This window comes from Colius striatus, chromosome 8, assembly GCF_028858725.1.
Source record: "Colius striatus isolate bColStr4 chromosome 8, bColStr4.1.hap1, whole genome shotgun sequence".
Taxonomy (NCBI): domain Eukaryota; kingdom Metazoa; phylum Chordata; class Aves; order Coliiformes; family Coliidae; genus Colius; species Colius striatus.
In genome coordinates, this window is record NC_084766.1 from 26,860,238 (window position 1) to 26,879,041 (window position 18,804).

Genomic DNA, 18,804 nt, shown 5'->3' on the forward strand with positions numbered 1-18,804 from the left:
ATGTTACAGTTGCAGCCTCGCTGTAGGAGGATGACATTAGGTGGGTTGTGCATAGCAATGGCAACATCCAGGGGTGGCACAAGTGCTGCTGATGCCACATACCCGGTGACACTGTTGCAGCAGTCAGTGTAGAGAGACAGTTGAGTTCCTTCCCATTTCCCATAGCACGTTGTTTCTGTATGAGCAGCAGTCTCTGGGCTGGCCTGGTCTGTCCATGCAGAGCAGCACCTGCCACAGGTGTGTGTAACTTGTGCAAGGCACTCGCCCGTGGTTTTATGGAACAGCTCTGGCTGAGGGCCACGTCACTGCTCCTACACAAATGAAATGTCATCTCCTAAACATTCTGGCAGCATAGTTTGAAAAAGAGGCGATTCCAAGCTAGAAATAACATCCGTTGGGTTGGGGGTGGGTGATTCGCTTCCCTTGCCCCCACCTCCCACTTTGCCACTCTGCATCGGGATTTGCAGCCCCCAGGCAGGGCCGTGCCCGTGGGTAGGGCCCCCACTGTGCACCGGCTCTCTCAGCCGCCTCTCCCCGTTTCACCGAGCTGTTAGCGCTTTTCTCTGCAAACCGACTGGCACCCCGGACCTTCCTCTCACTCCCGAAGGACAGCCATTTAGCGACAGTTCCCACCGTTTGCAACAGCCAGCACTATCAGCTGTCCCCTCTTCCCTCCTCCAACTTGCTTCTCGCTCTCCACAGCGGCTGCTGGGCTGCACGGACGGCCCCAGCCCCTGTAGGGAGGCCACCGAGGAGGTGGTTAACCGCAGGGCATCGCCTAGCAAGGGAACCCCACCACTCTCCCAGGGTGGGCAGAGCCATCACCGACCCTTTCCCCATCCCTCTCTCCCTCCACTCCCCGTCCCGAGCTGGAAGACCCGCGTTAGACGGGAGAGGGACTGGGACTGGCGGTGGGGGGGAGAGCCGTGTAGTTGGTGGATCCGTCCTTGGACGGCAAAGAATGGTTGATGTGGTAAGTGGGAGGGTGGGACGATTAACATAACGCTAATTATTGACACTTTTCAAAGGGAGGAGGAGAACGGGGGAAGGTCGGTCGTGCCGACGTGTGGCTGCAATGAATCGCTCCAGAGGGATGTGGCACTAGCACGGGTGGCTATGACAGGGGTGACCACCGGGAGAACGGGGGACGCCCCGCAGCCGTGGGAGGCGGCAGCCAGCCCCCTCCCCTGGCATCGTGCGCTTACTCACACCTTGTCCGGGGGCTGACGCCGCAAAGGCTCCTTGGGTTTGCCAGCAGAAAGCAGGTGTCCTGGCGGGGGAAAATGTTGCATCCCTGCGATGGGAGCGGGAGTGCTGCACTGCCACGACCTAAAGAAATGCATCTCCCTCGCTCCTTCCCTCGACACAGTCCCAAGATGCTGCTGCAGTGAGCTCCCTGCAGCTACTGCCCCTTCTTGGTTATTCGCCCCCCAAATAAGTCCTGCTAGTTTCCCTTCTCGGACGGTGACAAGGTGGCTGGGATTCCCACGCACACGCGCGGGTTCCCACGGCCGAGAGGCTCCGCTCGGGACAGGCACATCCATATGCCCGGAGCCGGCTCTGGAACGGTGCTGCTGGATGGCCGAGTCCGTGGGGACGCCGTGACAGACGGGGAGTCACCGGCGACTACTCGTCCCAGCGGCGCCGCCTTACGCCCCATACCCACAACCCTGCCTTTGAGCGGACACGCGTGCAGATCTACAGGGCGAGGGATACCCCACACTGCTGCAAATACGGGTAGATGTAAATAGACATCAGGAGAAACAGCGAATGACGGCTGCTTTGTCTGAGGCAGGAGCACACATACCAAATCAGGAGACCAGGCTGGGTGATGCTCCAGCTGATTCGGCGCGGCGCGCTGTCCCGCTCCCGCCCCCGGCCCCGCTCCCGGCCCCGGCGGCGCGGCGCGGCTGGTGACTCGGTGGTGTATTTCAGCGGCGGCGGCGGCTTGGCACGGCTCGGGGCTCCTCCCCCTGTGTGGTGGTACCCTCTCACTTGATCAAATCCTTGAACGTGAACAGTTTCACTGAAAAGCACTTTTGAAAAAAAAAAACCAACCCAGCCCCACCACCAACAGTAAGGAACAGCCTCCAACTACCGGGGACTGAGGGTTTTTTCTTCTTTTTTTTCCTTATTTCCTTTTTTTTCCCCCCCAGTGTGGGATTTTTTTTTTTTTCTTCTTTTTTCTCTGGTCATCGTCTCGGGGAAGCGAAAGAAGAAGAGCAAGCTAAAGAGGAGCCTTTTGCAAACAGTCATTATTACATTTAGAATCCGTTCGCTTTCTCCTTAAAAAAAAAAAAAAGCGCCCTAAACGTCGCGCCTCGCCTCCCCCTCCCTCTCCAAGCCCCCCGACTCGCTCCGCACAGGCATGGAGAAGGGGACTAACTGCTTTCCGACCTGCCACGCCGTTTTGCTCGCCTGGACATGGCTCTTACTTCTCTCTTGGTGTTGCACCGGCGCCGAAATAACTTGCAGATCCTGCTCGTCTCCATCGCCCTCCTGGCCGCCCTCCGCGTCTCGCCTTAGGCAGGAGCAGCGACAGCCGCCGCCGCGAGGATTACGGAGCTGGCAGGGCGGCCGAGCGCGGGGCTCGGCCGGGGCGGCGGCCGCCGCGGAGCCGCTGCCGGGCGGGGAGCCGGGGGGCCGCGCGGGGCCGCGGGGAGCGGGGCTCCGCTCGGCGGGGGCGGGCGGCGGCGCTCCCGGCGGCCGGGGCCCGGCGGCGCCGCGGACCCGGCGGAGCAGCGAGGGGCGACGGGCGCTACCGGCGGGCGGCGGCCGGGGGGTGCCTGCGGCCGAGGGGCAGCGCGGCGGCCGGGCTCAGCCCCGCGGGCCCCCGGAGGAGGGGAGAGCGGCGCGGCTGCGAGGGGCAGAGGAGCCGAGGCTGAGCAGCACCACCTTCGCGCTCACCGGGGATGCGGCGCACAACCAAGCCATGGTGCACTGGTCCGGGCACAACAGCAGCGTGAGTATCGCCCCATCCACCCGGCCGGGCTCGGCTCGGCGGGGAGGCTGCCGTCTGCTCAAACGCAGCGGCCGGGGGTGCGGGGAGGAGAGGGGCTCTTGGCAGGCACCTTGGTCTTATCGTCGGGGGGGAGAGGGACGCGGAGCGATTGCTGCGGAAAAAGATAAAAGTTTTCTTGGGGAAAGATGAAGGGGGATGGGAACACCTTTCTCCCCGCCGTCCCCGAAAGCTGAGCTGTGATCTCCGGGATAGCACGATCGGGGCAGCGCCGAAGGGGCCGGGCTGGCTGGAGCCTTCTCCCTTGAGTAGGGAAGATCCCCGGCTTTCCGTTCCACTCTGTCCCATGTGCCTGCACAGCTGGGTCACCTTTCTCTCTGTGTCTCTATATGTAATATACACCTCGGCACACTTCGCAGCCTCCTTGCCAGGGGATGAATGATGCACAGTAGTGATGGGAAAACCCTCCTGTTCCCCGCTCTGCATGTTTGCGACAAGAGAGATCCCATTACTTCATTAAGGGATGGAAAGCCCAATAGCACGTTAAGGGGCTCTAAAAGGAGGCAGCTAGTGAAAGCACAGTGAAAAGTTTATAAAAAAATCGATGACATCTCATGCCTTTTCCCCGAAGTCAGTAATAACGAGTCGCCGAGGTGCCCCTGAAAGTCTGTGGGACTGTGTGTGCGTGTAGGGGGTGTCCCAGAAGCCCACACACCATCGTGCCACGTTAGTGTGGGGTCCTCCCTCGCACTCTGCTTTGCAATGCCTGGCAGATGGCTGTGGGCAGAACTTCAATTTGTTTAACTTGGTATCAGAAATACTATTTCTACTCTGATGTAAAGTCTGAGAACAGGTGTAATTTAAAAGATTCTGGAAAACCTTTTTGTCTGGTGACAGTATTCCCATTATTCTGATTATTATAGCTTGTCACTGCCTTGAAAATGCCTCTTTTATTGCTTTGCCACTACTGGAAATGGGCATAAAGCAATTAAAAGCATAAAAAAAGATTGGCTGGATTTTCAGATACGTTCTTCATGAAGCTTATTAGTCATTACAAAGCAAATAGTCTATCTATCTGTCTGTCTATCTGTGCACCAGTTATAGTTTTATAATGTGCAGTTCAACTACCTCTTTATTTTTGACTGGAAGCTTTTTTCACTATTTATTATTAGTTCAGCAATAATTTTGACAGCAATGTAGATGTTACTTTGATTTAGCCAATTTTTAAAGGTAGTTGTTGTGTTTGCCAGATAGGAATTCCACTCTCATTAAAGTTGAAAGCAAACATTCAAGAGAAAACAGTTAGCATTACCCTAGTCTCTAGGATTATTTATTTTGAATATAGCGTAGCATGTAATGAAGAGAATAACCTATGTGCCCTCTTTTTTGTTTTGGTGCTGAATCAAAGTGTGGTGAGCAAAATAAGCTAAAATGTGCCCCCTCCCCCCACTTCCCAGCATGGATTTCCAATAGTTTTGAGTATTTCTTGTTAAAGTAGCAGAGAAAACTCATTCTGTAGGCATTTGCAGGGGAAAGAAAGGTTATTTTTTTTCCTAAATTACAGGTCTGAAAGTGATTTTTACACAGTTCTCCCTCCTTCCTTGGATTCCTTTACAGAAATGTGCCATTTAAATAACTAGTTGCCTTTATTCTTTAACTCCAGGTGACTGAGAAGGGTAATAAAAGAAAATGTCTCGATTGTTCCTGACTTTCCATTAAGATACTGCACCTCCAGATACCATGTATTGAAAGCTTCCAACTCAAAAGCACAGGCAAAAGCAAAAGACTGGTGTTTATTGCCAGTGTGGTGTTTGTGGGAAGGAAAAGCAAGCATGTTCATAGATACCAGTGTTATCTTTTTCATGATTTTTCTAATATGAGGTTTAGCATCTGGAGACTTTTTATCTCCTGTCTCTTGGAGAAAACACAGTGCATTTAGTGATTAATTAGATTTTTTTTTCTTTTACGTATTATAGAGGGAAAGTTAAAGGCTTGAACCTGAGTCTTTTCATTCATATTAGCAGAGAAGGCTGAATCTAATGCCTGTTTTTTGGCTGCACTTCAGTTTTTACCTGATTCTACTGTTGGGGTGGCTGTGGCACAGAAATGTCAAGCAGTTTGCCCAAGGTCACTCAGGGAAACTGTGGCTTCTTTCACCAGCCACATTGGTTCCTAGTCTCTCACCTCAAAGCAATTATTTTCTTAGATCACTGTAGACGTAGAGCAACAGGAAGGTGTATTTAAAATGGACAAGAGATATTAACTCATATATCATGGTTATGCCAGATGACTTAGAAGAGCAGGTAGGACAGGTGTGTATGTGTTTGCAGGCTACCAAAGCAGTAAAGAGGCATACAGTTTGCTTTTCCCAATTCCCTATTACTTGAACAGACTTGAAAAATGAAACTTTTGTCACTTATGACTTATTAAAAACATGATCAATCAAATTGCATGTAAATTAGACAGTAGTGATGGGGGACTCTAACAACTGGATGGATTTACAAAAGAGAGGAAAGCACAGTATTTTTAAAAAGTGGGTTTTTCTACTGGGATGTATTGATCTACAGACATAAAAGGGAGATCTTTGCAGCTGCTGCATGTCCTGTCACCTAGAATGGTAAAAACCTCTAGTGGTTTTATTACTGTAAGAGCAACTCTACCTTCGTCTCCTATTCCCTTTTTCTCCCACATCTCTCAAATCTCAATTTAAGTTATTAAAAAATAATCCCTTCTAGGCAACAAACTTTTGTTTTCTCCATTTGCAGATAGCAAGGTCAGGATAAGGGTAGAGGCAAAAAGCACGTGAGATTGAGGGGAATTTTAGGTTCTCAGCTTTGTCCTGCCCAGAGGCTTTTTCTGTGACCTTAGGAAAGACAATTAACCTCTCTGGATCTCCTCTTCCATGTTAAATGAAGATAGTACTACTTAGCTGCCACAAAGTGGTAGTGTGGAGCAGAATTCATTTCTGCTTTGTACAATACCTGAAGATCTTCAAGTGGAAACTGTGAGGAAAATGAAAAAATACAGATCTGTGTAGAAATGAGATTTGTATTCTCTGTCTTCTTGGGAAGGGGACTTGGCTGAATTCAGTGGTTCTAGTATTAGAAAAAGGAGACTTGTACTTGAGCTTTAAGTATTGGTCTGCCCTAATAGAAGTGTTTATTGAGAGAAGTCACTGATGCTATCAAGGCACCTGGTAGAAATCAGATAAAATGTGGTTTTTTCCTAAGACCTTTCTGAAGGAATGAGAATTTTTAGTGAAAACTAAAAGATCCCAGAAGATCTGCAAGCTATTCTTTTTTCAAAGCCGTTCCTCTCTGAATGCACACTGTGTACAAATGTGCCATTCTGTGAGCAGTTGTATCCCTACACTTGTTTTCCTGCTCTTTAGATGGTTATGTTATTGTATGAAATTTTTCCTTGTTCTGCTCACCAGATGCTCTCTCCAACCTTCCTGTGAAGATGATCTGATTCCTCAGATTATCTTTTCTTCCTTCCTCTCCCTCAGAGTTCTAGGGTAAGGACCTGCAAAAATAAGTAGCAGCACCTTTAAGGCTGCTACACCTTTAAATCTTACTGCCTTGTTTCTTGACAATAGTTTTCTTTTTCAAGAGATTTCAACAGGCTACAGTGGATAGAACACACTTACTGAGATTGCTCTCGTGATATGATCTCTAGTGGAATGGTAAATGGGGACTGTTGTCATTAGGCTTCACAGTTGTCACTCTGATGAATGTAGTTGTTTATCAGAAGTACTTAATTCTGTCCATACTTTTTTCATGATGAAAGCTCTGCAAATTCTGTGGTGTTATGGGTGTTTTTTTCAATATAGGAAGCAAAGATGTACATTTTTAGCTTTCTTTTAACTTCCAGAAGACATTTCCAATCTATTATCTATGAAGAGGCCTCAGCTTATGATCATAGCGTGCTTTAGCTGTCCCATGTATACATACCTTTGCTTTTCAAAGGTAAACTTCAGACATGAAGATGAGAAAATGCACTGTAATGCCACAATAAGAGCAGGAGAGAGCATTTGTCTAAGGCATGTGCAATATTGCAGGTTGCTTCAGCCAGGCCAAGTTCCTATATGATCCTAGGGACTGGATTTTCCATACTTTAGGAAAAAAGTCAGCAGTGCATATTTTTATCTCTGTACAGCAGTGTAGAAGATAAATCTGGAGAAGTACAGCGTGCCTAAAGTGATACACCTGTTGCTTGTGCAAACCACTCTATTGCATTGATGCTTTTAAAACAATGTAGGCTCTGAGAGTTGGGGAAGACAGCATGAGAGCTGGTGAGAGAGTGGACTGGGGCCTTGTTTTATCTTGTTAGCCATGCTACACTGTTTTGTCCAGAGGTCCGGTCTGCCTGTGGCTGTCATCTCTAGAGTTAACATCGTTGCAAAATTCATTCCAAAGACTGGAAGTGTCTTTGGAACAAGAGTGTTTTTGGGACAAGACTGATAAACAGGAGGGTAATAGTACTACAGTAGCCTACAGCCATCTGAAGTAGAGTTAGAAAGAAGATGAAGCTGAAGAGGAATTGGCTAAAGAGGAATTAACATGTGGCAACAACCATCACATGCATCAGATTGGACGTTAGGAAGAATTTATTCTCAAAGAAAGTGGTGCAGCAAGACCACCAGAGAAGTTTTGGAATCTCTGTCTTTGGAGATTTCAAGATTCACATAGATATGATCTGAGGGTAACAATCTGGCTCTGAATGGGCTTCTGCAATTCTCTTCCTGCTGCTACCACTGATCCTATTCCTTTACCCGGTGCAAACTCTGAGGGCTGGCAGTGAAAAGCAGGTTGTACAAGTTCTCACAGTGAAGCCTGTCTCTTCCGGGAATGATTCTTCTGAATGCTGTTGGCAGTGTTCTGGTGTGATCTGCTAATGTACTGGTGGTTTGATGCTGAGACATTACTCACTTCCACAGCGAATTACAAGCTGGGGAGGCTGATGGGCTTGCTGTGTGCCAGGTAGTTTTTCATTAAGATGCCTAGCAATGCAGTGTGTGTTGGGCAGAACAAGATGGGCAATATTTGCAATTCGAAATAAACTGCTTGGAAGAGAGGAAGGGAGGAGAATGAGTCTTTAGGCAGGCAATGCTGCATTTAATTCTCAGCCATGGATAACTGCTCCAACCATCCAGTTGGATTTCAGTCTAAAATGTTTACTCCTAGAGTGCAAGATGGTGATAGAGCAATCATATTAATTGCAGTGTATTTGGTAGCTATTTTAATTGCTCTTCTAGACTGTTTCTTTCTCAAATGGCTTTTGGCTTTTGTTTCTTTCTCAAATTGTCTTGTTGCCATTGAAGGTAGTCTGGCTGTGTCAAAATGTCTTGATGCATTTCCACTTCTTCACTACCTTTAGTAATGAAGTTTGCCACTAAAGTCCCTTTTCAGGACTTTGCCAATCCATTTTTAATTAATATTCAAATAGAAGATGGGGAAATAAAAATGAAACTCTTGCATGGCAATTGCTTTTATGGTTGTGTCGTGTCAGTAGAGCAGAAAGAAGGCTGCTGGAAAGTATTTTTGATGTTATTTCTCTCTAGACTGGTTTCAGTGTAAAGTCAAGTCAATGTCCACTGGATGGGCCTTGATGTTGCTTTTGGATCCTATGAAGCTGACAGATTCTCCAGGCCATTACCCTGCCTAGCACAGCAAGCTGTCGATGTTCTTGTAGCTCAGAGCTCAGTAACAGAACTGCCCGTCCTCTATGTGCCTGTCAGCAGTTTCCCTTCAGGCCTTAGTACTCAGACTTTTTCGTGCTCAGGGATGAGGCATAGGATTTGTGGCTAAGCTTTCACAGTAGTTTAAATGCAAACAGAAACAACTATGTGATTATTTTTTTTGTTTAATGGAAAACCAATCCAATCCAACCATCCATACAATTAGATGACAAAGTATTATGAAAATGGGTTTAAGCAGATGATTCATTTTAGGCAGCAGACATTTTTCCCAAAAGGGAGGTGAGATGAGGACAAATATTTTCTTAAATTCAAGGCTGTGAGAAGATTAAACTTTCTGAGAGTTTCCAAATTTATAGTTGGGTTTGTAGCAGAGATGTTAAAAAACCACATAAAAGCAGTGTCATCTAATGGGCAAAGCACAGGTTAAGGAGCAACGTTGGTTGTACTAACAGTGCTGGAAGCCAGTCATACAAATAGTCAAGAATTTTTGGCAAATAATCAAGAATTTACTTGTCATACCATAGTGTCATGCTCCTTAAGCTCCATAGATGTCTGTAGATAGAATGGAAGAGAGTGACCTGATCAAGGTGGATATGCTTTAGCAAGGGGTTGGACTAGAGGATCTCTGGAGGTCCCTTCCAAGCCCGATGATTCTGTGACTCTGTGAGAGTGTGCTTACCTGAGTCAGTACTCTTTTACAAATCCAGATTTGTTTCAGGATTGAGGGCGAAGCCTGAGCTCGTGGTTAGGGCTGGTTCCAGGAGAATTGCAAGGAACCTGACAGTTATGGAGTTGAGGCTTGGCTTTGGCTGGGATCTGGTCAAGTTTATCTTCCAATGAGAGTATGTGTTTGAAGGTGTGGAGTCCAGACTGCCCCTAATCCAGACACTAAGCTAAATGACATGTTCCTTGTGAAGCAGCAAACGCTGTAAATGCATAAAGTCCCTAAAGCAGCAAAGTATTTGTTTGCATCTTTAGTGTAAATTGATGTAGCATGGATTTAGGCCAGTTTACTGTAGTTGACAATACAACCTGCAGTATCCTACAGCAGGGAAAACTGCAAGGTAAGAGTGAAAAATGTCTGCAAAGATGAAGAAATATGGCAGTACAGTAAGGAGTCCTGTGGTGGGCCCTTTACATTCTCTGAATTACCACCACAGGACTGTGAGTGGATGAACTTCCTTCTCCCTTGAGCCTAGCTCTTCACATTCTTTTGCATGGTTCTGTGAGATAGAAGTTTGACTCACACTGTAAACCACGCTGGAGACTGATCTGGTGATGTACTTAACAGAGCCCAGCAGGGATTTTGAGCTGAAATAGCCCTTAGTTGGAAAATACAGCTTTGCTGAAGCCACATCTTAGCATGCAAGTTTCTTGGTGTGCTTGAACTCTCTGCAGGAATCCAAGGCAAACAAATTCCCAAATCCTAACTTCTCCTTAATGTCCAGGGAAAACTGCAATATTGTTGTTACCATTTACTCCATGCAAAAAGAAGGGCATGTCAGTATTTCCTTTCCTGCCTTTATGGATGTTGTGAGACCCAGGGAACTGGATATAGCTTGCTGCATGTTTGTAGAGCGTGGCTGTGTGGGTGTTAAACGTATTTGAAATACCATCTTGTGTGGAAATTTTAGGATCAATTCCCTGCCCTCGTGGCCAGCAGAGTCCCAGGATAAAATAAAAATCAGAGGGGATTGATGCTGAATAATCAAATCTCTCTTTTTTTTTTTTCTTACCTCTGAGTTCTGAAGGAGACCTAGTTACTCTCCCACTGAAATGAGTGGCAAAGCCCTCATGTTCAAGGAGGGTCACTGACACTGAGGCTGTCATGATGTTTTCTCCCCTTTATATTCTGATATACGACACAAATGCCAGCCAGGCAGATCTGCAAAGCACCACAGGGCCTCTGTGCCCAAAATAGCATCACTTTTAATTAGCTTCAGCATGATTTGTACACCCTGGGGTGCAGGCTATAGGAAAGGGTGCTGGGTTGCTGGTGTGAAAAGCAGAGCTGGGCGCTAGAGGGAGCGTGGGCATTTGCTAAGGGAAGGAAAACACTGCAGCGGCTGGAGCAGGGAGCTGGGGCTTGGGAAATGCACGCTGGAAAGACTGACACTGCTAAAATATTGACATGAGAAACCGCTTGGAGTCATTGACTCTGTGAAACTCCTGCTGTCTGGGGTTCCCTCTGAGAGAGAGGAAAGTAATCTTAGCATTCACTCGGCCATGGTAAAGCTTTTCACCCAGCTTGCAGCTGATACCGTCTCCCTTTTGTGTTGTCTCTAATTGCTGCCAGGCTTTTTCCTGAAAATGGGAGTCCCAGTGCCAGTATCTCTCATCTGCTCTGGCCCCTTACAGCAAAATATCATCTCTTTCTGGGAAAAGTGATTGTACTGGGGTCCTTGGAACTAAAATGGATGTTTGAGACTTGGAAAAGCTAGCACTGAGCCACAACAAATCACGTAGGTCCATGATGGGCTAAAGGTCTTGGGATCTAAGCAACTGCTTTGCTACTACTTCAGACACCAGTCTCTCACACATATGTACTGCTGGTACATTTTCAGTGGGTGGCAATGCTGCTGATGCACTCCTGAAATGTGTTGAGCCATTCGTGGAGATTTGGTAGAGGACTCCAGTGAGGAGTTAGTGGAGTTGAAGGTTTGTGTACAGAGCTCCTGCTGACTTTCAAAGCATAGAGAAAAATATCAACTGAGTTCAGATGTGTTTCCTTGGGTTGCCAGAGGAGAGCAGGCTGTGCAAGCAGGCTGACTTCATGATTTTTGGACTTATCATTTTACCTTACTAACACTTAGAGTATTTAAAGGGTGGATGTCAGGAAGATGGGGTAGTACTGTTTTCTGTAGTCTCCAGTGACAGGACTAGGGGTAATGGACATAAACCAGCACAAAAATTTGCACTTAAACACAAGGGAAAACTTCTTTAACTGTTGAGGTGAGGGAGCCCTGGCACAGGCTGCCCAGGGAGGATGTGGAGTTTCCTTCTCTGGAGGTTTCCAAACCCACCTGGATGTGTTCCTGAGCGACCTGATCAAGGTGAACCTACTTTAGTAGGGGGTTGGACTGGATGATACCTAGAGGTCCCTTCCATCCCCTGCCATTCTGTGATTCTAATGGGGGTTGCATTGCCCAGTGCCTTGGTTCCCCTATCTTCAAGGAAAAGTTAAGTCACATACACATCTGTTGCTGAGGCTTAAAAAGGATGGATATTTGCAAAAGCTGTTAGGTGGAAGAGAATGCATAAAATGTAGTTATTGAGCTTTTGCCTAAAGTGCTTTAGGATCTCATGGGTGCAGGGAGACAGAAGTGGGAGTTCTAATTGATTGTTAGTCTTTCCCTGGGTTTGTGCATGATTGGAAAATCCCCCCAAGCTGTGATCAATTCCATCGGGTGCAGGCACACAAGACCACCTGGCTGCAGTCCTTACTTGCCTGTCAGAAGCCTGGGAGGGGAATTCTTTCTGCATAAAGTAGAGGGATAAATGAGTGTCTCTTCAGGGTCATTTCTCTGTCTAGGCTTCCAGTCCTTTACCAGTAAAGCCTGCCGGTTTTGTGCTTACAGGGTGACAGATACGACTGTACTTACAAGCTCTTATGCTGCCTACTTCAGCTGTGTATTTCAAAGATCACTGAAATGAAGGTCTAGTGTTAGTCTCAGTGGTCTTTCTTTTATTTTTTTTTCTTTTCTATTTTGAGAGAAACTAAGGCATGCAAGAAGAGAGGAGGGATTTGCTCCAGCTTATACTGCTGAGCTGAACTAAAGTTAGAAGATAAGTTTTCTGACTCCTATTGCTTATCAATATGGCTCCTTAATGATAAAAGACTGGTGAGGCCTCCTCTTGAGTACTGTGTCCAGTTCTGGCTCCTCAGCTCAAGAGGGACAGAGAACAACTGGAGAGAGTCCAGCGCAGAGCCACCAAGATGATCAGGGGACTGGAGCATCTTCCTTATGAGGAAAGGCTGCAGGAACTGGGGCTGTTTAGTCTAGAAAAGAGGAGACTGAGGGGAGATCTTATTAACATTTACAAATATCTAAAGGGTGGGTGTCAGGATGTTGGGGCAGCACTTTTTTTCTATAGTAGCTAGCAACAGGACAAGGGGTAATGGGATGAAGCTGGAACACAAAAAGTTCCACTTGAACATAAGAAAAAAACCTATTTCAGTGTTGAGGTGAGGGAGCCCTGACACAGGCTGCCCAGAGGGGGTGTGGAGTCTCCTTCCTTGGAGGTCTTCAAGGCCCGCCTGGACATGTTCCTGTGCAACGTGATCTAGGTTAACCTGCTTCTGTAGAGGAGTTGGACTAGATGATCTCTAAAGGTCCCTTCCAACCCCTACCATTCTATGATTCTATGACTTATTTTACTTCATCTGCCACAGCTCAAATGCAAGGAGTATTTCTTTTTAGAAGAGGCTACATGAAAGAAAGGAAAAATGGGTGAGAAGAGGAGCTAAAAAGGGGAAAACCAGGACTTTCATTAATAATAGAAAAGTAGAACATACTCAGCTAAAATCATTAACAGATTAATCAAGCTAAAGCACTGAAAAGTTCAGTCTGAAAGTGATTTAATGGCATCTTTGCTGTTCAAATCCCTTCACCACCATGGCTTCCCAGATTGAGTTATTTCAGATCTCAGCTCATTGTGAGCTGGATGAGAATCGATATGTTGAGACTGGGAGCCATGTATTTGGCCTTCCATTGGAAATACAGAGACAGGAAGAGAGGTCTCATCTGTCTGCTTAGGGTGTTTGGAAGCTGGCTAGGAATTGTATGGCTTGTTTGTAATGAATTGGAATAATTTAGGATTATAGTTATGGAAAGGCACATGTAGGTCTGTGTGCATGTTTGTGCTATCTTGTCATAGAATAATGTAATAGGATGCAAAGTTCAAGGGTCTTGTTAGCTTTTGGAATTACTGAAGTGGCCTCCCCATCCTTTATATTACACTTCACAGCCCCAGTGAAAAAGTCTCTGGCCCACAGCAGTTGCAGATGAACGACTTCTGATTAGAGCCAGGGCAATTAAGTCTTCTTGCCTTCTTGTATGGGGTCTGGGCTGGGTCTCCTCAGGTCAGTCTCCTACAAGGTGGAGGGCTGGGGCAGTATGTGAAAGATAATGTCCTTGTTCTGCCACCCACTGTGTGTTTCTGCTTTTGTTCCAAATCAGCAAAATGTTGTTAGTGCTTGATACTGTAGTGCGAGTGTGGATGGAGATGCAGAAGGGTGTGTGGGGCCCTGCACTCCCAGACAGAGCTACTGTCTGAACTGGCACAAACTGTGTTTGCAGTGGGACAGGGTTTTGCTTCTGTTTGGGTACCGAAAGCAAGACACAAAACTGCTGAGCCTGTGTATAAAGGAGGAGCATGGTGACCTTGTGCATGGGAAGCCTTCCTCACAGCGTGTGGTGGGAGAGACCTGCGTATCAGGCACGAGGTCTCTGAAAACCACATTTGCCACCTGGCCTGAAAAAAGTCTTGCCTATCAGATAGTGAACTGGGAACAAGTATGATAGCCATGCTGCTTGAGAGAACAATTATTTTAGAAGAGAGGGAGTCTTTACCCAGGCATGCTTTGGCAACTACTGGAGCCACACCAGGAGAAGGTCTGATGCAGTCACAGTGTCCATGTTGGGGATGTTACAGAGGTATAATAGATGTAGTTCAACTGTTATCAGCCGGACTTTTTTTTTGCATAGCTGAGCCTTAAACAGAAGAGCTTTCAGAAAAGCATGGAATATGGCAGAGAAAGATCTGGTCAAGGCATCCCACCGCATTATGATTCCTGCTGAATGTTTTTGGGGCTGTACCCCAGCTATACTGAACACTTAGTTACATCTGAAGACTGTTTGCTCTCCCAAGGATCAGAAAGTGAGTGAAATGCTTGGTTATTTTGTTAAGCAGCATGGGCTAGCTGTCACTCATCACTTAACAGCTTGTCCTTCTAGGACTCTTATGTCTCACGTTTTCTTTCATCTCTATCGTGATCCCTCATTCTGCTGCTCATTTGGAGGAGTAAATAGTGCCACATGGTGTACTTAGCTGAGCGTTACAGGTGTGCTGGAGGGATGGCTGTGAGTGATGCATTGATCAGCCAGTGCCTTGCCAGCTATGAGAATGGACACTGGGTGCTTTATAATTCAGGCCAAATAGTGTTTGGGGATCTGCTTATTCACTGGGCTGAACTTAGAGGAATCTGTCAGTATCTCTGTGACATTTTTTCCCCATATTGAATTCAGCTTAAATTAGTCAATAGATTGCAAAGTTACCCCTCCCATGCTAACTCACGGCATGGTCTGTTGCGGCCAAAGCTGAAACTTAGTTTCTTTTTCAAGAAAAACTAAAACACAGCTACAGCATCAGCACTGAGGAGGCCTTAATTTACTTAATTAATATTGTTCACTGTCGTTTTTTGCCAGCCTGCCTGGGAACTCTGTTGCTTTAATCAAAAGGCAACACTGCTGGCAGTGTGGTGTTCTTGTTTTCTTGTACTGCCTCTCTTTGTTGCAGGCTCAGTTCTACCCTCCCTTGCTTTTAATTAATTTAAGATTATCTTTGTTAATGCATCCTACCTCACATGCTCAAAGTGACAAAGCCTGCCTTTGAGTTGCACTGAGATTCTATTCTGGTGGCTCTTAGCTTTCTGTATGCTTCCTCTAGTGCTACTGGAAATAGGCAATAAACTGGATTGGGGAGAAAGTGTCTTAGTAAAAGCTTATAGAAAGACGAGAGTTACAGATCTAGCTCCATCACTGAAGAATGAGATAAAATGTTAGATGGTAAGATAAAGTATTGGATCATTTGAAAATACTATGTCATCTGTAGAATGGGAGATTCTCATCCTCCTTAAAGACAAAGGTTAACAGTTATGAAAGTTACTGACTAGCGAAAGCTTTCTCAAACTGGGGTCTGAATGAGCCACAGAGATTTCTTCATGCATCCTTCCTAGAGGAGAGAAGGCTGAGAGGCAAGAGGTGATCTATGGAAGGTGTGAGAATACAGGAGTGAGTTGATTTGTGTGTGAAAGCGTGCAGTGCAGTTGTTTCTGTTCCACAGCTCATAGGAAACACCTTGTCTAATGCTGTGTATTCTTGCCTATGGTAGTTGTCTGTAGCATTGATTGCCCTTGGTACCTAACAGGTTTCATTTTTTAAAATCCCATTTCAATCACTGAGTGCTGAAGAAATACAAAAGATACTATGCTCATGTTTACATGTGTGTAAGGATATGTGACCTGCTAACTACAGAATGTAACTATTTAACTGGAAAAATATAAGTACTGTGTCTAGCTGTTTGGTTATGTGAAATGATTTGGGGCTGTAGTCTGATTCTGCCTGCTTTTCCCCTTCTACACTCTCCTGCTGTAGCTCACGTGCTCTGATGCACTTACATGGGATTATAGATCCCTTCCTTCTCCTTCCCTTGCTATGGCCAGTGGCAGCAACTTGTATAGCCTCTGGTATGAGTCAGGAATGAAGTTTTCTTCTGTGCATAGCATAGCTGGATCTTGGCAGCCTTCAGTTATACACCAAGTTCCTTATACACCAAGGTTGGACACGGTTGTTCATGTGCCAAATTTGGAGCTCTTGTAAAGTGTGTGTCCTGCCTGGATTTGGTTTTACTCTAATAGATCTGGAGATGGGGTGAAATGGTAGCAAGGTGGAAAAGAGCTGGTAATTAGTTGAGGTCTGTCATCGCAACCTTTTCTGTTCTAAAAGCATTTTTTTTTTTCTAGAAAGCACTAGTGGAGTTTTTGGGTTTTGAAAGATAAGTAGAAAATGCTCAATGGTAAACATTTGGAAAGAAGAAAGTGTGGTGGGGTTTTTTTTGGTCCCCTCCTGCAGGGGACCTTGCACAGATCTTGTGTCAACCTTGCCATTTTTTTGTCTGCATATACAGACAAAACATATTAGAACTTCATGAAGAGGAGGCAGCATGGGCATTTGATGGTCTGTTGTGATGGGGAAGACATGGCCTCTTCTATTGTTTCTGTCTTTTTGACACCAGCCTATGCCAGTCTCTGGGGTGTCTCTGGGGTGTATGCTGGTCAGTTTTTGCTCACTTTCTTGTTCCTGAACGTGGGGCCAAAAGATGTTTTGCTCCTGCCCAATAGTCCCCCGTGGTGAGTTCATGCTGACAGACAGTGCTGACTACAGGGAAGCTGGTAGCTATTTCAGATTCATTTTTTATTTAAGTGCTCTCCCTCCAGAGGCAGGCTTGTGCTTGACTTATACTAATGCATTTTCCTTGTGCATCCTTCTGCTATGGAGCTCCTGCCCAGTGCAGGGGCAGAGAAAGGACCTAATGGAGGGAATTTGCACCAGAAAATAAAAAAAGTAGTCCCCTGAGCAAGGCATACACAGGTACACACAGCAGTATTTTCACACTGTGCTGCTTTGCTGCTAAGTCTGTCCCATACTGGGAGAGAAGGGAGGAAAGTAATTATTTAGAATCAGTATGCAAGAGTCTGGGACATGGTCAATTCAGGTGAGAAATGCCTTGACTGAATGACATTTGGAGTTGTCTCAGACAAGAACTGAGCTGAGAAATGCTGTCAGGAGGCTTTTCTCCTGCTTATTTAGGTCGTTAGAGTTGAATGGGTCATTCTTACCTGCCAGGGTGCATAAATTGCTGTCATGCAAGCAAAAGCTTTAGACCACTGGTTAAATGCTCTGTCCTGCCATTAACTAAAGGGAAAGGAAGGATGTCAGTAAATATATATTAATCTTTCAAGGGATACTATTCAGCTGATGTTTGTGGTCCAAAATCCACTCTTCTTTATGGTGCCTTTATGTTGGTGTTGCTCCAATAGAGTTTGATTTACACTAGTGAGAATAGGACCCTAATGTGAATTTTTCTGTGTGGAGCCTTAGTTTTGCCAGTATGGGTCTTTATGTCTCTCCTTGACTTTGTGACCTTGATTTTTTTTTTCTAATAATTCTTGGTTTTTCTTTTCCATTATCCTGATCTTGGGACAGTGGAAATGAGTTGCTTGATTGTGGAGAACATGGTTAAGTCTGCAACGTGAGGGAGACGGAGGTATTGCCACAGTATGGGTAGGTATCTTTTTCCTTGTCTTGCACTGGAGGGAAACTTAGGTGTTCAAGTATAAATTTGCTGGAGTGCACTAGCATGTGCCTTTTTTCCTGGCATTAGCAACACAAACATTGATGTTCATTGGCTGCTAGTGATTTGGACACCTTAGGGTGACAATTGCTGAGTTGGACTTGCCAAGTTTCTGTTCATTTGGAATGTTTCTAATGAAAACCTCAGTGTGAAAATATATTCTAATTGCCAGTGTGCTGGTTCCTGGAAAAGATGAGGTGTCCATTCCTAGAGCATACAATATCTTTGAAAGTTTTTCAGGCAACTCTGCTCTCTGTGCACTGCTTTGCTAAATACGTTCACTGCTTGTGAGAGGCTGTTGTTTGAAGAAGTTCCTGGATGGAAGTGGGAAGGGAGGAACAGTTTGTAAGAAACTAGCAAATCAGACTTTTAAAAGTTGTACTATGCTGTAGCCTTGAACTGGGATTGCATACTCTCTGCTCTTGTAGAAGCAGCTGCTATGAGGAAACAATTCTTTATTTATTAATTTATTTTAAATTTTGGCTGCATAACTAGTACACAGACTTGGCCAGACAGCCCCAGTGCCGAGAGTAATCCCTCTGCCAGACTGCAAGTGCAGTTCTGGATCCTCGCACTTCTACTTGGAGCAACGTGTCACTGAAACCCTTTGGTATCTCCTCTCCTTAAGGCAACAGTTGTGCTTGGTTTAAATCCTTGGTATGGTAAAATCCACTTGCCTGGATAAGGAGTCCAGCTTCTTGAAGCAATGGCTTCTGTCAGAGCAGCATGTTTTATTTCATGGGCTTATTTTTTTTTTAAGTCTTCCTGATGCTGGCGTAGGGCAACAATAATACCTTCAAAGTCAGTGGTGATACACTGATGGAGTGTCAGTAAGATGAGAGTTAGACCCACATGCCTTCCTCTTCTCTGGCTGCTGGCAGGCTTTGACAGGATGGAATTTGATAGCATTTTTCATTTGCATGGCTGTGGTTTAACCTGTGTTTCATTACAGACAGCAAGCAGAAAAGCATTAGTGTTATGATAAATTACCAAGTGTCACAAGCCATTG

The 18,804-nt window shown here is 45.8% G+C and overlaps 1 protein-coding gene across 1 annotated transcript in view; it reads left to right on the forward strand.

Moving 5' to 3' along the window:
- The first annotated feature begins 2,368 nt into the window (after positions 1-2,368).
- Positions 2,369-18,804, forward strand: part of LOC133625939 (VPS10 domain-containing receptor SorCS3-like) — a 299,862-nt gene continuing 283,426 nt past the window's right edge. Inside the window, exon 1 of the mRNA XM_062001248.1 lies at positions 2,369-2,962. Within this exon, the coding sequence (XP_061857232.1) occupies positions 2,369-2,962 (594 nt within the window). The remainder of the gene's footprint in view (positions 2,963-18,804) is intronic.